The sequence below is a fragment of the Cryptotermes secundus genome, unplaced genomic scaffold (genome assembly GCF_002891405.2).
Source record: "Cryptotermes secundus unplaced genomic scaffold, Csec_1.0 scaffold2066, whole genome shotgun sequence".
Classification (NCBI taxonomy): domain Eukaryota; kingdom Metazoa; phylum Arthropoda; class Insecta; order Blattodea; family Kalotermitidae; genus Cryptotermes; species Cryptotermes secundus.
In genome coordinates, this window is record NW_019727447.1 from 138212 (window position 1) to 161102 (window position 22891).

At 38.6% G+C, this 22891-nt stretch overlaps 1 protein-coding gene across 1 annotated transcript; it reads right to left on the reverse strand.

The window, feature by feature from the left end:
* Positions 1 to 647: 647 nt before the first annotated feature.
* Positions 648 to 21500, reverse strand: LOC111864894 (fatty acyl-CoA reductase wat; the record flags this gene model as incomplete). The annotated part of the gene is made up of 6 exons (XM_023852491.1): positions 648 to 1720; positions 7620 to 7877; positions 10258 to 10551; positions 15296 to 15488; positions 18399 to 18508; positions 21319 to 21500. Coding segments are annotated over 6 exons (1161 nt in total), but the record flags the coding sequence as incomplete, so codon positions are not given.
* Positions 21501 to 22891: the final 1391 nt, after the last annotated feature.

Sequence of the window (22891 nt, forward strand, 5' to 3'; positions counted from 1 at the left end):
ACGGCCATCAATAAGCCAAAACGATGAAAATGTGACTCGTGTGCGTGATTTGTTGAATACTGACCATCGAATGACTGTCCGGTTGTTAGCTGACACTCTGAACATTCCAAAAACCGTTGTGCATCGCATCGTTATTGACAAATTGAACATGCGAAAGGTGTCGCCAAGCTGGTCCCCAAATTGTTGACGGACGAGCAAAAGGCCAATCGAGTGTTGATTGCGAGTGAATTGAAGGAACATGTGGAAATTGAGCCTCATTATTTAGACTGTGTTATTGCGCCGTTTTGAAAGCATTCAGGCTATCCAAGCGGCCGTGACAACAGCTTTAAATGAGGTTCCCGTCGAGGCCTTTGAAGGGGCGTACCGGGCATGGGAGAGTCGGTGGAAAAAATGTGTAGATGCTCATGGACAGTACTTTGAAGAATATTAACACTTTGTACCGATATCATCAATAAATTTAAAAAGAAATTATATATATATATATATATCATGACTTTTGGGACACACCTTGTAGTCTGAATTACTAACATTAAACAAACTACAAATAAGAAATAAACAGTAAAATAGATATTAATAGCTATGAGATAAGCTAATTCGCTTATGTGACTATTTGGTATAGTCCAGGACTTTGAATTAAGATATAAGAATGGTACTTAAAATTTGTAGCTTTATTACAGTAGATCCTCATTTAACATTGTCGGTGTATTTTTACAAACCTTGACATTATGTGAAATGATGTTAAGCAGACCCATTTTTACCATAAGAAACTTAAGAAATAAATAGGTTACATTCCCTTTACTTCATGCCCATAATATGCAATACAATATAGGCAATATGAATGTTATTCTGTTTATTTGTGTATTCTTCTCTGCGTAACAAACTTCTTTATTTAACATTTAGCATTATGTATTGTATTCACCCATGGCTCAAGTGAAGAAAGCAAATTGTGAATGACAGCTCAACCTCATCAACATTAAACACTTTTTGGGGTAAATAATTTGACAATTTTCTTAAAAAGATGATGTAGTAACAACCACAAAACAGTTACATAAGAGTACTGTACAATGGTTTTTCTGTTCCATGATAAACAGAATGTTATACCTTCCAATGGCAAAATCAACTCATCATTCAATCTAAACTTTCATACTGAAAAAGACTTAATACAATTTTATATAAGGAGACTGTTAGTTCATATATTGTTTCTACGAAACTATATATCTTTACTGTTTACTTCTGTTGTGTATCATTTGTGGTGGTCTAGCTTTCTACACAACAATGAAAATAAACTAATTAAATTGTTTACATTGGTTTTGTTTAATAACTGCTACATGTTTTGGTCCACATTTGGAACCATCTTTAGGTAGTTTCATTAAGTACATCTCATGTTACTTATCCATATCAGAATATTTCACTAACATGAGACACATTTATGGAAGCTGCCTAACGATGACATGTACCAGTTATTGAATACAACCAATGTAAACAATTCAGTTAGTTTATTTTCATGGTTGCCTTGATGGACAGAATACCACAAATCACAAACTACATATAGTTGTATTAGGCAGTTGTAGCATTATACTTGGAAATTCTGGGTTTCTACTGTAGTATTTCCAATAAAACATCCTTGAAGGTGATCCAATAGTGAAGTACTATCTTGTAAGCCACATACAGTAAAATCAGTTGAACTGAGTAAAATATTGTGTAATGCAGATACTTCAGTCTGTAAACAAACAAAAGCTACAATAGAGATATCAGTGAGAAATTAAGTAATTAATCTGACAGTGGTACTCTGTGTTGTGCTTCAGGGTCAAAGCATAAAAGGTTAGAAATCGCAAGTTTGCTCATCCTACATAATTCAACCCTAAAGAGACAGATAGCTTTATCCTCCTAGGCATTGGTACCCATTTACAACACCATATGATGTTAGAACCAGAAGACCACAGTCTGGACAATCACTGCCATGAAAACCTCATACTTATAACAGCATTTAGTGGCTTTTACATCATGTTCAAGGAATTTTTATGTTTAATCTTTTCATTATGATGTTAGAAACATACTAAATTTCAGAAAATACAGTCTGTTACACAGATCAGCAGTTTACATCATTTCTTTCCCCACAGTGCCTTTTGCTATAAAATTATCATTAGAATATATAAGATTGTAATTGTATTTATTGTATGATACTGCTATATGGGAAAAACAGAAATAAAAAATATATGGAAATGAAGACAGGAGCGGTTTTGTATCTAAAGATGTGTACCAAACACAATCATGAAAATTACCGAATGCAGAGATACTGGAACAGTTTATGATATGAAAATACTTAAGATAGGATTCCTATGGCAGTGATAATGATAAACAGTCTTATACGATAACATGAAGTCCCAGCAGAATTCATAAATTCAGCTTTACTATTGATCGAACCTCCAGTCCCACAAATATTCTGTTTTTAAAACTTGAGCAGGTGCTCAAGTAAAAAGTAAAGTAAAGTGAAGTAAAAAAGGTAAAGTTGTCCCTGTACTTAACTAAGTAAGCACTACACCGTGATGGTGTATGTGGGTGTGGATGTGTAGACCCACATTTTCTTTACCTCTGCACTAGTTGGAACAAATGTGGTGGAAATTAGCGCATAAGTTTTTTACTGTTCCAGCATATAAGTTCTCAAAACAACAATGAACTTAATTTTGGGAAACTTGTCTTTGCCCTGAAAAAAAGACTTATTCTGTTCACGAGGTGAGAATAAAGTAGTACCTGGCTGAAATGACAACATTAATTTCAGTACTGAGAAACCACTGAAAATGAAGTATGTACACATCAAGGACTGTAAAAGAAAAAGTGTGAATATTGTAGGAGTGAAATATGCAGACATAACTTTGAATGCTACTCATGTTATGAATTTTCATGAAAACATGAATGAATTAGATTCAGCCCTGATACGGAAGATTTTAGCTTCCAGAGTCAATAGACATATCTCTGCTTACGATAAAAGAGTTGAGTTAAAATTATGTTTATTATTTTGAACGTTATATGAACAGTACTCTTAACAATGATAAATTAAGTGAATAGTTTATACAAATTCATGAGTGGTTCATTACCGTGTTCACAAGAGTACTCCACTGGTCCCTATCTTGAGCCAGATAAAATCAAATCCATATCACCCATTCTATTTATCTAAGATCCATTTTAATATTGTTCACCCATCTATGCCTTGGTCTTTCCAGTGGACTCTTTCCAACTGGCTTTCTCACAATATCCTACATGAATTTATCTCCTCTCCCATTCATGCTACATGCCATGCCCATCTCATCCTCCTTGACCTGATCATTCTAATTATACTTGGAGAAGGGTACAAGTTATGAAGAACTCCTCATTATGCAGTTTTTTCTGACCTCCTCTCTCTTCATCTCTCTTCAGTCTGAATATTCTCCTCAGCACCCTATTATCAAACACCCTCAGTCCATATTCCTCCCTTAATGTCAGAGACCAAGTTTCACACCCATACAGAACCAAAGGCAAAATTATAGTTTTATATATTCTAAATTTATGTTGTTAGACAACAGACAAGAAGACCAAAGGTCCTGGACTGAATGGTAGCAAGAATTACCCGAGTTCAGTCTCTCCTGAACGAGTTTAGATTTGTTATCGTCATTCCCAAATATCTGAACTTCTGTTACCTATCTTTATGTCGTGATTTTGCCCTGCTTAGTTTTCTCCATCTTTACTTCTAGCCTGACCTCGTTATTAGCGTCAATCAGAGTTTCTGTTTTTGCTTTATAGTATATGTTTTATCGCCCAGTAGATTCATATCAGCACAGACCAACAGCGGATGTGTCCCATTCAATTTCAGTCCCACCTGGTTTTCCTGGACCATCCTAATGGCATAGTCTAAATAAAGTTGAAAATGAGTGGCGGTAAAGCATCTTGTTTTAGACCATTCAGGATAGAGAAATTATCAGACAAATGTTTACCTATACAGACTTTACCATACGTTTGTTTAAACACATTTTAATCACCCTTACTAGTTTCATGGGTACCTTAGACTCCATGAGAATATTGTACAATACTTCCCTCTAACTGAATAATAGTGTGACGTGTTGCGCAATGGAGGACACCCCTCCCTCCCCAGCGGTACATGGCAGCATCGTAGCGCTGTCGTTACTATGGTAATAGGCAAGTCTACACCCCGCCCCTCTCCCCGCGGTGACATAACACGCAAAGCTGCAATTGCTACGTACCCGTAAACAACTCCCAAGAGCGTTGCTATGTAACAGGCAAGCACTGCGACTATATAAGGGAACTACACAGCCGCTGAAGGCAGTTAAAAGTGTATCAGCCGCTGAAGTGAGTTCTCAAATCAGCAGTGAACGAGTTCTCAAGGCCTACGAGTTGAGTTGGAATCTAGCCAGCAGTGAGCAGTAAGGAGTGAGTTGAATTGCAGTACTCACCAATCTCAGTTGTAACGATTGAATCGTGATAGTGTGAAGAGATTTGGTTGTAGGGTTTGTAAAGTGTGGAAACCCGTAACATTGTTATAATTAATTGTAGCCGATAATTGTAGGTTGTTAAATAAACCAATTAACAATCTGAACGGCATCTTCAGTAACGAAACACGTTACAATAGGGTTTTTTGAAGTCTACGAATAGCTGATTGCTCATTATACTCCCATTTTTTCTCCAGTATCTGACAAATGCAAAAGATCTGGTCAGTAGATGATCTGTTATGTCAAAACCCACATTGATGAGCCCCAATAATTCCATCTATGTATGGACTTAACCTTGAGAGAAGAATATTAAACAAAATTTTGTGTGATATTGATAGCATTGATATCCACCAATAATTACTACAGTCAAGTTTTATCACCCTTCTTATGAACTGGTACAATAGTAGACTCATTTCACTGATCAGGCAATTTTTCCTTATTCCAGATACACTTAATTAGCTTATGTATCTTAGAACATAATATTTCGTCAGAATTTGATCACTACCTGGCGATTTATACCTTTTCAATTTTGCCGTACCAATTTCAACCTAAAAAAGGGGCTATGATCAGGTACTAACGGCTCAGCTGTATGTATTTCTATTTGCCTAACATCACTGACCCTATGTATGAGTATATTCAGTAACTGAGAGATGTAGCTCTTGCACTTATTCAAACTCTTGCGGTAATCTGCAAGCAGATCACCATTTTCATCCTTCACTAAGTAACTTATAGTTTGGTAACCAATCTTAAAGTCATTTAATCCTCTGTAAGTAAAGTAAAGGTATCCATGTAATAGGCCGTGGAGGCCCATAGGATTGTGAAATGTTGAGGTTTCCACATTTTCTAGACAATCGGCTCATAGATGGCAGTAAGGTTGTCAGCCTTACGCACTGGCCACCATTTGCTCCCAAGTATAATCCAAGAATGTTGCTGGTACTCATTTCTGTTATAGGCTAAGTCAACACAAAGGCCACACTGCAGCTGGAAGGATTATGTAAACTGAAAAAATCCACCTTATTGGAATTCGATCCCATGACCTTCCAGCTCGTAGCATAGTGCCTCAACCAACTACGCTACTGTGTGCCCCCTCTAAACAGGTCTCATTCCTGTTCTTACTGTTCGTTCAAGTTCATGAATTTTGTCTCATATTTTCCCTCCTCCTCTTCCTGAAATGCCAGCTGGTTTCACATCTTACATTGTTCAGATCATCCCAATTTATTTTGCTTTGATCCTGTAGCCAATGCAGTTTGACTTATTTTCTTTGGTGTAATAATTTTGAGCATCTTTCATCAAACCATGGCTTATGCTTCTTCAGTTCATAATAACCAAGACTTGTTAATTTCTTGAGATTGAGCCTCTCCATATGAACTCTGTGTGTTGTTTTTTTTTAAACTGATCACGCATAAAAAAGAGGAAGATAGCATGGACATTTTACATATTAATTAAAAAGGGAAACTCCTCAGTGTCTTAGAATGATTCCACAATTATGACAACAAAGAACAGAGAGTACATTGAAACAACACCTACAGAAATGCTTATCGCCCCACATTCGATGTCATTACCAACCACAAAGCAGTACAACACACCACACACTACTGCAAGTCAGCATGCAATCAACTACCAGGACCTCACACCCCTGCATCTAGCTAAATGTTCTCTCTCAAGTATCTTTGCAGTCAACTTTTTCTAAATACTTCTTCAATCTCTGTGTATGTTATTACCATGACTTGTTTCCTTACAGAATGTGCTAATCACTACCACATCTAAACACAACACAACCATGGGACTCAGAAAACCTTAGTAGCACTGACAACCATGGAGCAATTTTAAGTCTCTTTCCTAAAGTTTTATTTCTGTGTTAGGGACGAATATACAAGTATTATGCTTATACAGGGTGTCCCAGGAGGAATGGACCAAACTTCGGGAGGGTGTTCCTCATGTTAAAGTATGCCGATATAGCCCAAAACACCTATGTCCAAAGTTGAACGGTTACGGAGATAATGGCCCAATAAAAGTGTGGTCTTCTGGCAGGTCCACGCACTGTACCTCTCAGCTGAGAGGCCTTATCTATGTTTGTCCTTGAGTGCCGTGATTCACCCTAGCCGTACGTATGTAGTTGGCTTTATCAGAACGCGCAGTCAGCCACGTTACGTCAGCGCTTGCCATTCATGTGTCATGTATAGTGCTTGGAAACCCTAAGGACAATTATGACATGGCGAGCGAGTATTTTGTACTTCAATTTTATGGCTTCATGTCACTCACAAGTTAGTTTGATGTTACGTACATTATTAACATTACAGAATCCACATATTCCTGCCAGTTTTAATATGTATTTTGTAACCAACAAGTGTGCAACGCCGGTCAAAGTTTGACACTTCTCTGACCATTATCTCTGTAACCGTTCAACTTTGGACATAGGTGTTTTGGGTTATATCGGCATACTTTAACATAAGGAACACCCTCCCGAAGTTTGGTCCATTCCTCCTGGGACATCCTGTATACACCAGTTACATCATATAAATGACTGGATGGTTACCTTCATCCATAACTAGCACTTAATATAAATGTAATACTTGCTTTATGCATCTCATTTGGGAAGGTCTATTGATGGCAAATAATTAATGCCAAAACACGTAACCTTGTTAACCATTTCAACAGTATTGTTCAGATGACATAATTAAAAACTCTGTCATGATGTTGGTAGTAATAATAAATCCATATAGGTGGAATATATACATTTGTTCAAACACTTTTCATTTAGTTCTAAAGGGTTCTGACAGTGGTGGATGACACACAGAATTACTGGGGTTTTGGACTTTTTCCATCGTCCGGAATTCTAGGTAATAGAAGACACGACGTTTCGGAAACTGGATCTCTTTCTGTCTTTAGGTGAGAAAGGAAGACACCTACTCAGTTAGGCCCCTTAGAAAGAGCTAATTTCAATCAGCTCAGATTAGCTCTTTCTAAGGGGCCCAACTGAGTAGGTCTCTTCCTTTCTCACCTAAAGACAGAAACAGATCCAGTTTCCAAAACGTTGTGTCTTCTATTACCTAGAATTGCAGACAGTGTAAAAAGTCCAAAACCTCAGTAAGTCTATACGTTCAATTTGTTTAAGAAATTCGTTAATTTCATACACACCTTTGGTATCGGGTCCTTGCCTCTTCAAGACATTCAAAAGAATCTCTTAAGACATAAAACCGTAATCCTTTACCCGCACTGGCAAAGTACACTTCCCAGTCTAACAAAGCCATGTCAAATTTAAATAGGATCTTGTCTTGAGGATTCATCCTTTTCCAGAGATTCTGGACGTTGTTATTATGAAAGTTCCACTGCTTAGTGCTGAAGTATGAAATAACATCAGTGAACTTGGAAATCTTCTGGTATGTCTTCCACATTCTGTAACATGTTAAATTTTATAAGCTTGAGGTTCTGAACAAATGAAGTAATCATACTCTCAATCATAAGTTTAAGTTTAAGAAACAGTGAATGTTTCAAAGCCTGACACTGCCTCCAGTCATGGGTGTACCAACCAGGATTCTTTCCAAAGAGGGACAGCCAGAAAGTTTGCGTTCAGTCTCACCTATAAACAATTTAAGTCCATTTTTAAATAGCTGTGTAAATCTGACTGGGATTTTCCAGTGAATGAGATTAGCTCTTTCTAAGGGGCCCAACTGTGTAAGTGTCCCCCCCCCTTTCCTGAGGATCGGAACAGATTCAGTTTCCGAAATGCTGTGTTTTCTGTTTTCTAGAATATCATGATGAAAAAGTCCAAAAACCCCAGTAATTCTGTCTGTTTTTACTGACTGCCCTTGAGTATTCAGAAGAGAACAGTATTTTTTAATACATAGGTCATTTCAGATATAATGCACACAATTTTTTGTTTACGTCCATGTTTATTTTTTTTTTTTTAATCTCTTTACAGTCCTTCGGTATAGTCCCCCTGCTTCTCAATGACCGAGTCCCAACGTGTGGGAAGCTTTACTATTCTATCCAGGACACCATCTTTGTTTATCTGTCGAATGGCTTGGGCAACTGCAGCAGAAAGCTCTTCCAGAGAGGGAAAACGACGGCCTTGCATAGGTTGTTTCAACTTTGGGAATAAGTCAAAGTCTGGTGGACTCTTGTCCGGGCTGTAGGGAGCATGAGGCAACACCACCCAACTGTATTGGCGCAGCTTTTCTGTTACGACATTCCCGATGTGCAGGCGAGCGTTGTCATGGAGAATGATCAACCCAGCCTTGAGCAACTGAGGTCGGTTTTTGTGCATTTTTCTGTGGAGATTTTGCATAAAGTCACGATAATAAACCGCTGTGACACTGTTCCCACACGGAACTCTGTCTGTCATGATTATTCCTTGGTGATCATAAGCAAAGATCATCATTTGTTTGACCTTTGATTGAGATCATCAAAATTTTTTTGGTCGTGGTGAAGATGGACCTCTCCATTCATTGGACTGTGATTTCAGCTCCGGTTCAAAGTCTCTAACCCATGTTTCATCAATAGCGACAAGTCGATACAAGAATGCTTGACCTTCAACGTCGAATCTTTGTTTCAGCAAGGTTGCAATGTCGAGGAGTTTCTGCTTCTGTTCAGCAGTCAAGCAGTGAGGGACCCATCGTGCAGAAATCTTTCTCTTCTTTAAATAATTTGTCAGAACAGAATATTGACGTTGGTGGAATCCCCATGGTTTCAGAAAGTTCCTCATGTCGCACAACGATCTTCAAGGGCATCTGACACAAGTTTCACACTTCGGTCATCTGTTGATGTTTTCGGCCTTCCTGGCCTTGGATCATCGTTTATGCTCACACAACCACCATGAAAACGACTAGCCCAGTAAGAAACTGTACTACGGTCCACTGTTAACTCGCCACAAACTTCACTTAAAGCACTGTGGATTTCTTTCAAGATTTTTCCACGTAAAGTTTCGATCTTAATGTACGACCTTTGATCTACAACAGTTATAATACCCAAGAACCGTGCAGGCTCCATTTTTAACTCACGTTTAAGAACAGAGTACATTATAAATGAAACAAAATAATGCGCTTCTTTCTCAAGCCCTGAACTGTAACTGACGTGAGGCATCATCTAATCCGCAGTGTTGCCAACCTGTGCAATATTTATGAAATGACCCACGTACTTTCTTCCTAATTATTAATATTTGACATAGTTCCTTCATTTTCTGTTTTCTCCCAAAAATCCAATGGAAAGGAGGAGGGGGCCAGATGTTTGATCCCTCCCCAGTGCCTTGTCTCCATTACTGAGAGTGATAAATCCTCAAACATAATGCCAGTGCTCTCAATATTTGTAAAATAAGCATATTTAGCAGACCAGTTCCAGAATAATTTGTGAATTTTCATGGCAAGCTTCTTTTTAATGGTGAGAGTGAATCAGCCCAGCACTGAGCTCTGTGACAGTGTTACTGTTATACACATAACAGAGGAAATGCCATTGCTTTATTCCGGAGATCAAGCCATGGCACTATAACCATTACATTCTGGTGTGAAGGGAATATCATGTTAATATTAATTCTCTGAGTTTGTGACTTTGATTGGATTATTTGAGGAGTACAAGACCACAGTAGTTGAACCCACTTTGAACTTCTCAGTCAGTCAGTCAGTCTGTTAGCGAATCTTAAGCTGAAGGACCACCTCTTATCAGCTGTCTACAACTACTTTTCTGCTGTTAAGCATTCTGTACCATGACAAGGGATCCGTTTAATATGGAGTTGTAGGAGTCTGTATTTAAGTTTGGTGCGAAGTATTTTAGAGATACTCACATTGGTTTTTTCCCCATGATCTTAGCTCCAACGTCTGTTATTAGAGCTGGCAACAGATGCAAAAATACAATGTAGATATTATGGATGAACCTGTGCTTGTTGAGAGTGAAGAAATAATACCACACAAATTTCAAAGATGGGAAGTTAAGTCCATACTCGCTCAATTTCATAAACTCGCCCCACATAATAGGATTCTGTGCCGATGATATGTAATTATATACTGGAATTATATCTTCATTCTTACTTGTAGTTTTAATTTCAGTATTCAGATATTGCACTGGTTTGTTTTCAGACCTGCTAACAAAAAATAAGATCAGTGATCTGCATACATACATACATACATACATACATTATATGCATAATCATACAGATCTAAAGACCAAATCGTAACTATGAGAAAGACAAGAGACTGTTCTGCCATAAAAAGGGGCTAGGTAAATTCACTGACCTTTTCGGTGTCTGCTTCTTTGGCTTTGAGTTCGCAGTTCTCCTGGGACGCTTGGGGGATGCAGGAGGCGATAGGGGAAGGGTGTGAGAAGTGTGGGATGGGGTCCATTAATGTTACACCACATTCCTATTCTGCTCTATTCGTCTATAACCCTATATACATACAGACGATGCCGACGTTTGTCAGGTTTACATTTCACGTAAATTGTTAATCACTTCTGTACGGACATAGTTATATTCTTCTCATCTGATTCCGGGTCTCCTATACCTCTCACTCCCTGCTCTCCTCTCTCTCTCTTACACCATGCCATGGACCGTGCTTTGGTATTCTTAAGTCTGTTCTATAGTCCTCACTTTCGCTCCCTGGGGTTTGCACTTTAATAATGTTACCCTCAATTTTCATGGCTATAAGTAGTAGTTCCACTTACTTGTGGCAAGGATGCAGAAGAACGTCATTATCCAGCAGTCTCTCAGTGTCATCTCGATGATAGCCTTCGGCCACAACTCTACTGAAAATTATTGATCGAATCTCCTCTTCTAGTTACTATAGGATTCTGACGATGGTGTATAACACACAGAGATATTAGGTTTAGGACTTTATCCATCATCCTGGTTTTTAAGATAACTAAGAAAAACACAACGTTTCGGAAACTGGATCTGTTTCCGTCCTCAGGTGAGGGAAAACACCTGGATTGAGGCTAGATCTTTCTAATGGACCCAACAGAATAGGTGTTTTCCCTCACATGAGGACAGAAACAGATCCAGTTTCCGAAATGTCGTGTTTTTCTTAGTTATCTTAAAAACTAGGACGATGGATAAAGTCTGAAAACCTAATATCTCTCCTCTTTCTAGTTTCCTGTAGTATTTTAGTACCCTCTTTTTGCTAACTCGTCAACTTCTGGGAGGGTGTACTCCTACCCACAATGACCTGATTTTGTTAGGGTGGCTAGTTCTCATTGGCTGCCTGCCGAGAGGGGGTTAGCGTTTTCTAGTCTGCCCGCCCCCTTCGACTCAGCATTCTTACCTCCAAGTGTCCTGCTCTCTGTGTAACACGCTTCCGCCCAGTCAGCATTGCTACCCTGACGCTGTACATTCATACATTCCATTTCATATTTCCTAACTGTATTTCAAAATACTTGTTCTAGTCTAGCCCCAAACATATTAACATTAAAAACATAATACCTGCCGTAAACCTGAGGGCATAACAGGCTAATAAAATTAGTTATTTTACTTCCAATTATGAACAAGAAAATTCAAGAATCACTTGTTATTATCCAGTTATCCCCCCAACTTTCCTTTGATGAATGAGTAGCGAAGTCCATCAAGTGCAGCAAAATTAATATAAAAATATAAAGATTACCCTTATATGTTTCAGCCATTACTGGCCATCATCAGAAGGCAAAACCAATGCTACAAAAAATATCGTACACGTATATAATAAACGTAGGTTGTTATAAAGAGATTTCTACCATCAGGAATTTAGAGTACATTAAAATATTAATATAATTAAAACAAGTTTTGTTGTTAAAAATGATTGGACAGTATTAGTTAGAATTAATTAAACGTCTTGTATAATTATATGAACATAACAACAACTCTGTTTGGTACACATGTCCATCTTTGTGATACTGTGTGTGTGTTCTGCTGAGGACCATGGTAGTGTAATTTTAACTGATACCCTATGATTATTTTTAACAATGCAGCTTATTTTAATGTACTCTTGATTGATAATAGTAGAAATCTCTGTATCACAACCAATGTGTATCAGACATCTAAATATTTCTATGTAGCTTTGTGCTTTCTGATGATGGTCAATAGGGCTGAAACGTGGGAAGGCAACCCTTCATATTGTTGCACATGGTGGGCTTTGCTACTAGTTCATCTATCAAAACGTCTGATGGCTCAGGTTGTCTGTTTTATTATTTTGTATGTAGTGTGATCTGTTATTCTGAAGGTGGCATATAAATGCAATTACAGTGAAAGCATGATTTAGTGTTCTTGCTTAGTGATTATTTTTTCTGGTTCCAGCTGAAGCCCAATATATGCAATGCATTATTTTCCCATAATTGGTTAATATCTCTTTTAGTAAATAACCTGCATATCATGTAAAAATGTTTGTCATTTCAGAAGTCATGCCTTGATTAGTGTAAATGTGGTGAAAACTGGTATCAATATTCACATAATGAACACACGCCAAAACCGAGTTTTAACTCAGTTTAACAGTAGATCATAACTTTTGATGCCAAGTCATACTAAGCTCTCCACACTGAACTCTGTCTCCAGCCCCACAAATCACAGAGGATTTCTGTGGTGCAGTGCTCAAAATGTATTTTTTATTCTCATAGCTACTGCCGTTCAAGGCTGTGTGACTGGCTATATGAAAATAAAGGGACTAATAAGAAGTATCACTTTTGGACACCAGCATTCTTCTCTATCAAGACCATGTCACTTATGCCACAATAGTCATTTTACGTCTTGAACAAGTTGGGTGTACTAGTTGTGCTTTGTATGTGGACTTTTCTTCTCTTTCTTTCCTTCTTTTTTATTGGTGGAGGAGGGAGGAAGTTGACAGTGATGTGAAATGTTGAAGAAAACCCACACATTGCAGGACTATAAATGGCTTTAAATTTTAATCTTGCATGAGTGTCACTGTGCTGCATCCTGAAAAACACACACCCACCCATCTGACAAATTGATGCCTCAACCTATTGGAATATTCTGCAGCAGGAAGGGGGAGTCAAATTGTTCAGTCACCCATCCATCTCTAGCCTATCACCATCACCATGTCATTTAAATTTGCGGTCATGTTGTCGGTGTAGATGTCGGTCATGTTCACTGATAAATATTTGCACCATCCTCCAGAAACAGCTCAATTCCTCAACATAAAAGTGATGTTTCTCCTTGCAAATTTCACTAGCCGTTTGCAGGCACTTGACTTGGGTAAAATACACTGCATCAACTTGAAGACTAGTGAACAAAGCAGTATTATATGTAGAAAGAAATCAGGAGGTGAAACTAAATATTCTGCAAGCAGTGTGTCTGTTGACAACTGCTTGGAATGTAGTCAAATCTCTATTTTAAGAAATCAGGCTTTAGCTGTAATGTCGGTGCTGAAATGAATATAGACATATCCAACCTCAACATCTCCAATGCTATGGGCCTCCACAGTCTGTTACATGGATACCTTTTCTTTTCTTTACTTTAGTCCTAGAAATCATTTATTCTCACTATGTTTCCTGTTTGCCATTCATATCAGCCAGGACCGTGTTCTTTTTTCCTCTCCTTCCGCCTGGATGTGGGGCCACCTTCCATGAACTCTTCCCATATAATCTAACCACATCATCACCCTGAAGATGTTGGCAGGATGTGCTTCAGTATTTGTATGCCCTTACAAGACCATGCAGTGTTACAACCCTAAAGACCATAATGTTGTTCATTGATATTGTCGCGTGTTGGGCGTATAACGCGACAAATAACTTCACGCCGTATTTTATGTAGCGAATTTTTTTCACATTCGCACTTACAATCACCCAAATTACAGATTCACGATTACTGCTATCTGCAGTATCACAATTAGTACACTCCAAATGCCACAATACAACTGACTGGTTGCTGGCTAACTCGGAACTAACTCGGAGGTAGCTCCAGGACTGACTCGTAGGTAGCTCCAGGACTCACTGACTGACTTAGTACAACTAACTGGGAATAGCCTTCGCTGCTCCTTATGTAGCCTTGATCGGACAATACAGAAAACGGCCACGTAATAGGCACCCTTGTTGCCTGGCGCTGTGTTGCTAGTAACGCTAGCGGTAGTAACCGCTGTTACTACCGTAACAATCCTGTTGCGTCACCGTTACGTTACCGTGCGGAGGAGTGGGAGGGGAGCGCTGACTCACCCACCGCGTCACTGCCGGTGGGGGGGGTTCTCCTTTGCGCAACATGTCACAATATTATACCTTTCAACTCTAAAACAATGATGAAAGAAAGTGTAATGTATGACCATTCAAGATTTTTCTAGTCTTGCTTTCCACAAATGGTCCTACCTACCCTGGTGAACACGCTGACAAGCTTTTCCAAGGAAAAGGTTCATGAACATCTTAAACACCTGAGTCAGACTGACACAGAGTAAGTAATCCATGGTCATGCCATATCTTAGGAGGTTACACTGTCTTCACAGTGCTAAGGCATGGTTTCAGTTGCAAGGCAAAAAATATGGAAGTTAAGTGGATAGTATGGCATTGTGAGAATTTGTTACCCAAGCACTTTAGCTTTCCCATTCTGGTCGTATTATCATGAGTAGGTCATGTGGTCCATCATCATCCCTGACTTGAATATGAATCGACTCAACCAGCATGATATCACGAATTCCAATTCCTGTTGGGAATTCACATCTAACTTGGCATTTCTTTGGATACAGTTTTATTTACAGCTCAGTCTTGTTGCCAGATCTTGTATTGCCTGTATACGTAAGGTAAACAAGCTCTCCATAGCCTCTTTTCTTGTTTTCATTTACAGGACCATCTAGGTTTCTCTCTGCACCCAATTCAATTAGTGTTTGTGGTTAGAGTTGTGTTAAATATCGGAAACTCACGTATGCTGTGCCACTTCCCAAGCAATAGCTAATGCAGCGTTGATGGCCATATCAACTGGAACTATGTCTGCTGCAATGTCTTTGTCACAGTGCAAGGACTTGAGAAGGCCAACTCCTGCACCTATCACTACTCCTGCTGCACCATACACATTGTTCATCCAAGCCACTACAGGTTCACTTGCAGTGTTCACAACTGTAAAACCATCAGAAGAAATGGGATTATCAGTGGCTATTGTAGGTGCATGTTCCTTCATCAAACCTAATGAGTCCATCATTCATGAGAATATTTTTACTATCTGACATTAATTTAACCCTTTTCCCATTCTATTTAAAACATCAGTGTATGTTCTTTTCTCTAGGTATTATCATTTTAAATAAGATTTGATTACTTAGGAAGGCAGGAACCTTTTATTTTTACTATGTTAGTATTAGCAAAGGGTTGGGTCCTGGTGTAGCAAAGGATTATTTCTGCCCCACAAACAAAATATTGTAATCTTAAGAAATTATCGCATGGTTATGTGCGACTTATATGGTGATGAAACCATCTTTGAGTCTATGGAATTACAACCCAAGAGACTGCAATCCAGAGTTTTTAGTTGCAGCAAATGTGTACATGTTATATAGCCCAGAGTCAAAAAAGAAGAATGATTGGAGATGCAGAGTGTCTGGCGCTGTACTATCTGAATTTTTAAGGGGTTTTCATTATAATTGATACTCATAAGTGTTATCATCCTTCATACATATGAAACTACTAATTTCTTTGCCTGTAATTAGCCAAGTGCCAGGTCAGAAATAAAGGCCACAACTCAAAAATCAGGGATGTTTTAATGTGCTGCTTATGCAGTGTTATTGCACACAGTACAAAATTTATAATAATATATACATTAAAGATTACACTGGAGCTGGGAAAACTCTGTTTGTATAGCAACTACGGTGTGGATGGCTGGGGTTCTGTTCCCATGAAGGCTGAGGTTTTTCTCTGCTACAGACCAGCTGTGGGTCCCATTCAGTCTCCCAGCCTAAAGGTTCCAGGGGCTCTTTCCCTGGGGAAATAGCGGCCCTTGACTTGTAGCTGACCACAAATGATATAGTACCGAGGTCAAGAATAGTGGAGATATGCCTCTACTCCCCCTTACATCTTCTTGTTATAGTGCTTAATTTATTATGCAGAGGGACAGCTTTACCTTTTAGAGGTTACATAGAGCAGCATATATTTTAGTGTCAGTCTCACATTCACTGAACACAACAATAATATAATTGGGGCTCTGCCAACGAACTCAAGGTAGTATTCTGGACTGAAAGAAATACCACTACTAAAATGATGAAGTTAGTCTAAATTCTAGTTTTCAAATGCTGAAGTGCCACTGGATCAATTATAAATTTATGAATGAATAATTTAAGGAAATTTTACATTCTTGATGCATTTAACATAACAGAGACTTAAAGAAAGGAAAAAATAATTATTGCATTAACTTAATGCTTTTTATCCTCAAACACTGATATGGCTGCCATGTATGTTGTAACTGTCCAAATCTGTGTGAATGATTTCGATAACTTTAAATGCCTTAATGTGAATTGATTATTTGGAATTAATTAAAGTAGTGTGTCAGTCACCAAAGTAGGTCAAGTGAGTTAGGCATATTCTTTAACTTATAAAGGACGCTGGTCAAGTTCAGCTTTATTTGTAGGCCAGAGGGTTTCATAAATTGGAAGTGGAAGGCTAGGGTACACAATCAGAGCTCCTTTCAAAATCCTGTCCTTGATATTAGAAGAAGTTGTAGCTTTTAGGGTGGTGTTTCCAGGGCTGACACTGCTTCTACATTTAATTATCTGAGCTGGTAGCAGACAAGATCTAAGCTGCTTGCTGCTTGCTTGTGTTTGCAGTTTGGGAGCACAAGGTGTTTTTGCATTCCTGGCTGTTTGAAACAGCTGGTTAGGATTTTGAGGAGGATGCCCTGCATTCAAGTTTGTGAAACCGAGGAGAGATGACTTTCTGTTGGAATGCTTGGCTTGAACACATTATAAATTCTACTGAATGTGCTTTGACATGTCAGAGTACCATCCAGCCCCAAATTCTAAATGTTAACTTAGTGACCTTTTTTGCTTTCAGGAAAATAAGAAGTCGCTATTTGGCAGTTCAAGTAATTAAATATAAATGGTCTTTCAGAAATGTTGAAAGTGTTCGAATTTAGGTTTTCCTAACATTGCACAGAGAAAGCAAACTGTTGTGTCCATGCAACCACATGAATGCATCAATAAAAAAGCAGTTGGGATCATCATTTGCCTTCTTATTATGTGAATGGGTGCAGCTTGATTGTGTGCCTGTCGGCCGCTCGAATTTAGCCTGCTAACATGCCTGAGACAGAGTCAAGTGCCCAACTTTCCTGAGCTAACCCATCAAACCCACTATTAAGGCAGAATATAACGTACATCTTACAGATATTCCATGCCTCAGAATCCTGTCGGCACCTAAGCAGAAACCCTTGTTATTAATTGCTAGGCCCGACTTGAGCAGTTACAATAATTAGCCCAAATTATTCCACAAGTTCAGTGCATCATCACCCATACATCACCCCCAGTGAAGACCTGAAGGGACTCAACTTAGCTAACTTAATTTGCGCCTAAAGCCGGCTTTAAGGATGGTTACAACATGTTCTAATTTTTCACATAGTTGATATTATGAGAGATTCCAGCAAATTGTTCAGCCACCCAGATGGAAGAGCTGGATGCACATAGCTTAACAATATGCAGTAAACTGTCAAACAATAGCAACATATGTGGAGTGGGGGAAGTATTTACTTTGTCACCTTACACAACTTCCCCTTCATCACTACAAACTCCTCGTTTGCATTATCCTGCAATGTCATTCAGCACTGCATCTCGTCAGCACTTGAGACAACATGAAAAATAACTGACTAATCAACTGATGTGTATTTGGTATGCAAATGAATATAAATTTTGGTAGTTTTCATTGAAGTGCCCTAATATAATTATGGTTAAAACCATAAGATTTTACAGACACACCCAGTTTTCTAAAGATCATGGACCTCCTTGTGCAAGTTTTGTACTGGTTAAGAAGGATCAATAAGCATGCTGCACTTACCTATAGAAGGTCGTAATATGCCAATTGGAAGACCTCTGGCCTCGTCTCTGATCAAATCTTCTGCAAGCGCCTTTGTAAATGAATACGTATTTGGCCACTCACCTAGCACACTGAAAACAAACAAGTTTTGAATTAGAATTAATAAATGCATTAATTGAATCTGTATATTAAATTTGATTTTTTGTAAACGTTATTCACTTTCATAGGTTTCAAATTATAATTATCTTAGACTTAACAAGACTCTTATAGTACATAACTAATAAAGACAAATGTACTAAGGTAAAGTTATGACAGTCCTTATTCACGGTGCTGTGAAGGCATGTTGAGGTATGCAATCTAGACATTGTTATTAGATGAAGGTGAGTGGTGAAAATATGCTCTGGTTGTTTAATACCTAAGGATAGAGCCCTTGGTACTCACAAAAGGGGAGCTGGATAGACCTCAGAATTGTACTGGACATGATGGAAAGGAAGATATTTCTGTTCCATGGTTGAGGCACTATGTTACAAGCCAGAAGGTTGCGGATTCGATTCACAATGACTTCATTAGATTTTTCAGTTGGCCTGATTCTTTCAGCCCCATGAGCCTGTCAATTCTGAACGCTACAAGACGAAGCTGACTAAGCTGAAAGCCCGCATTTCCTGAGTCAGGCCAGGGAAGCAGACAACCTTTCATTTGCAACTCAATAACTCTAGACCCCATACCAGTTTGGCGACCACCACGCACATTGCAAAGTTTGGCTGGACTGTCCTACCACATCCACCTTATAGCCCCGATTTAGCACCTTCAGACTTCCATCTCTTTGGGCCTATGAAAGACGGACTACGTGGGCAACATTTTCCAGGCAATGATGCTGTCATTGCAGCTGTAAGAAAGTGGCTTGCCTCTGCTGGCACAGACTTTTACAAGCAAGGCATACAGGCTCTTGTTCATCGCTGGCAAAAGTGGTATTGTATTCAGAATGGTGGTGATTATGTGGAAAAATAACTGTAAGTAGCTGAAATCTTGATCTATTTAACCGTCTTATTATGCTTTCTGTATCTGTTGTAGTTTTCATTTAAAAAATAGGCATTACATTCGGAATGTTCCTCATGTATCTCCTGACATGTATCATGTATGTATCTGTGTGTATGTAGTCCACAACCATGACTAGCAGGGTCAGAGGCCAACACGAGCTTTGTATTTTAAATTATGATAAGTAGTCGTTGATTTCCTTATGCGTGAGAATAAACTGTATGAATACTGTTAGTCCCAAGTAAGGAAAGCGGTTAGGTGGCATGAAGATTATATGTATTTGCACAAAGGCTGGTTTGCCTCATGCACCGCATTCCCCTACAATAATGTATGGTAGAGTACTGTGGTGTGTAAAGCCATTGATATGCAGTGACCACAAGATGAGCAGGAGGAAATTAAGAGGATATTGTATTCGGGTAATGCTTGCTACCATTCAGACCAGAAAATTTTGCCTTCTTGTGTGCTGTCTAAAAACATAAAAATTAAAATTTCAATTTATATATGGCTCTACAACCCTTTGTTGGACCTTGGCGGCTTTTTAAGTTTCTTGATGTTTTTACAGTCAGTAGGACTCCTTCGATGGGGGATCAGCCCGTCACAAGGCCTCTACCTGCACACAGGTCAACATAAACAAAAATAAACGCGCACACACATCCATGCATCAAGTGGGATTTGAGCTCACAATCCCAGTGACTGAGCAGGGAAGACAGTTCATGCCTTAGACAGTGCGGCCACTGTGATCTATAATTTTGCCTGTGGTATTGTATGTGGTGTGAAACTTGATCTTTGGCATTAATGGAGAAAAATAGACTAAGGGGTATTTGAAAAGAGGATGCTAAGGAGAATATTTGTGTCAAAAGAGGGTGAAGTGACAGAAGGTTGGATAAAACTGCATAATGAGGAGCTTTGTAGCTTGTACTCTTCACCAAGTGTAATTAGAATGATCAAGTCAACAAGGATGAGGTGGGCAGTGCGTATAGCATACATGGGGGTGAAGAGGAATGCATATAGGATACTGGTGGGAAAGCCAGAAGGAAAGAGACCACTAGGAAGACCAAGACGCAGATGGGTGGATAATATTAAAATGGATCTTAGAGGGATAAAATACAGTGGTATAGACTGGATTTATCTGGCTCAGAATAGTGACTAATGGAGGAGGGCTCTTGTGAACATGATAATGAAACTTTCGTTTCCATGAAATATTGGGAAAATTTTGAGTACCTGTGCAACTGTCATCTTCTCAAGAAGGGTTGAGCTCAGTGTAGTTGGTTAATAACAGATTCTGAAGCACAGCACATTTAGTTGTGTTTCAGAATAGTCAAAACTGCTATGGAAAGCAAATATTCACAGAATTCATTCCCACTCTACATAGTGGCCATCTTATACGAGTACATACTAATACGAATTTGATATTTTCTTTGTTGTATATAACTAAGTTTTACTGAATTGTAGCTCGTGGAGTAAGAATCCATTGCTGTTGTGGCAAAATTTATCTTTTAGACAGTTCTGTAATGAGAAGCAGCTTAAATACTATGAAGTAATTTGAACTCATCAGCTGTAAGAAGTAGTGTATGTATCAGAGTAGTTTATAAGAAGCATATTGTCGTAAGTAAGTTACTGGCTCTCATTCACAAGAAAGTTAACAGAATTCGGGGTTGTGAAAATATGTTGCTCATCACCTGTCAAACCATGTTACAGTGCCAAGTGCATGAAATGTAGTAGTAAATTCAGTCCAGAAAGTTCATGATACCAACTTCTTCCAGTACATGTCATCATCTTATCATTTGAAGCTAACAGCCTACGCAATTCAGGGAATATCATTGAGTATGCTAATATTAATCATGCATGTTAATTCTGTATGAAATTGGAACGATGATGGATTACAGTAGAAGATTGTAAGACATACAGTGGCGTGATAATTTCAGTTGTCTCTTGATCCAGCGATTCCACCAGCTGCACCACCTCAGTCCACCTCATAGCTGGCATGTAGAACTTCTCATCAATCTCTTTCATTATGCAATTTGAATATGCTGTAGAAATGTGTACGAATGCCTGCAAGTTACAAGATGAATTATTTAATAAGCCATTTTATTTTTTCCATAATTTTCATGTTTAACATTTAATAACTCTCAGAAGCTTGTCAGCATCAGAGGAGTTATTAGGTTATGAGATTATTCATCAGTGCCTTTACATATCAGATATTACAGAGAGGTTATTTGAGAGCCTGCTGCAAATCCTTCTGCTGTTCAAAGACAAGTTCCATGTGCAGCATGTGTCAGATTTTCAGAATTATTTGGATTCTGGACTTTGCCCATTGGCTGGTATTCCAGAAACTAAAAAACACACCATTTTGGAAACTGGATCAGTTTGCATCCTCAGGTAAGAGGTGGAAGACACCTACTCTACTGGGTTCCATATAAATAACTAACCTCGATCTTCCTCCCCTCACTTGAGGACAGAAACAGATCAAACTTCCAAAACATTGTGTTTTCTAATTTCCAGAATACTGTACGATACACAAAGTCCAAAAACCCAGTAATTCTGAGTATTATACCTTACATGTTCCTCGGTACCCTTTAGAATCTACTTGTGTCAAATTGGTTTGCACAAATGCAGACTCATGGCATAGCAGAAAAATCAGCTTTCTATACACATTACAATTTATCATCCCTGCAAGTCACTGAATGGTTGTCATGAAGTGAGCTTATGAGTTATGCTTGAGACCACTTGTAAATCCTCATCCTCATGTTGCTAATGCTACTGTATTGGACTTGTGCTAGCCTTTAACATTCACTTTGAAATTCCCTCAGATGCCTTACACAGGAGACTAAAGTTTCGAAATCATTAGCACTAACTCCCTCAAACTCTTGAAATTGAAACAATATAAGACAACAATAGTGCACTTATTGCAACCATATCACCTTGCAGAGACTGAATTTTTATTGGCCTAATTGGATGCTTCAGTCCAGCCATGGTGAAAAAAATTAACCTCTTCTAAGTTTTACGAGGCTTAGTTTCATTTACACAGTGAGGTAAATGCACATAACCACACATTCTAGAGTTCACAAAATCTGGGATGAGTACATGAGGTTCCCCTACATGATAAAAAAAATGGTCCATGGTGCAGTGTTAGTGAAAACCAATTTTCTTTGAGAACACAGTTAATTTCGAAAGGTATGTGGAGTAGATACTCTGCCATTCTGGGAACAATTAACTGAATAAGAATGATACTCTGCCATTCTGGGAACAATTAACTGAATAAGAATGATACTCTGCCATTCTGGGAACAATTAACTGAATAAGAATGGCTTCATACATTTTTCCACCAAGACTGCAGCACTTGATGGACACTTTGGGTATGAATATTTAGCGGTGTTTTATCCTCATGTCCTCATCTCATAGTGCCTTTTGTTTGTACAGAAATGTAAAACAAACTGTGTACAGAGCAGGACTATTGCACACTTGAAGAACCAAAGGAA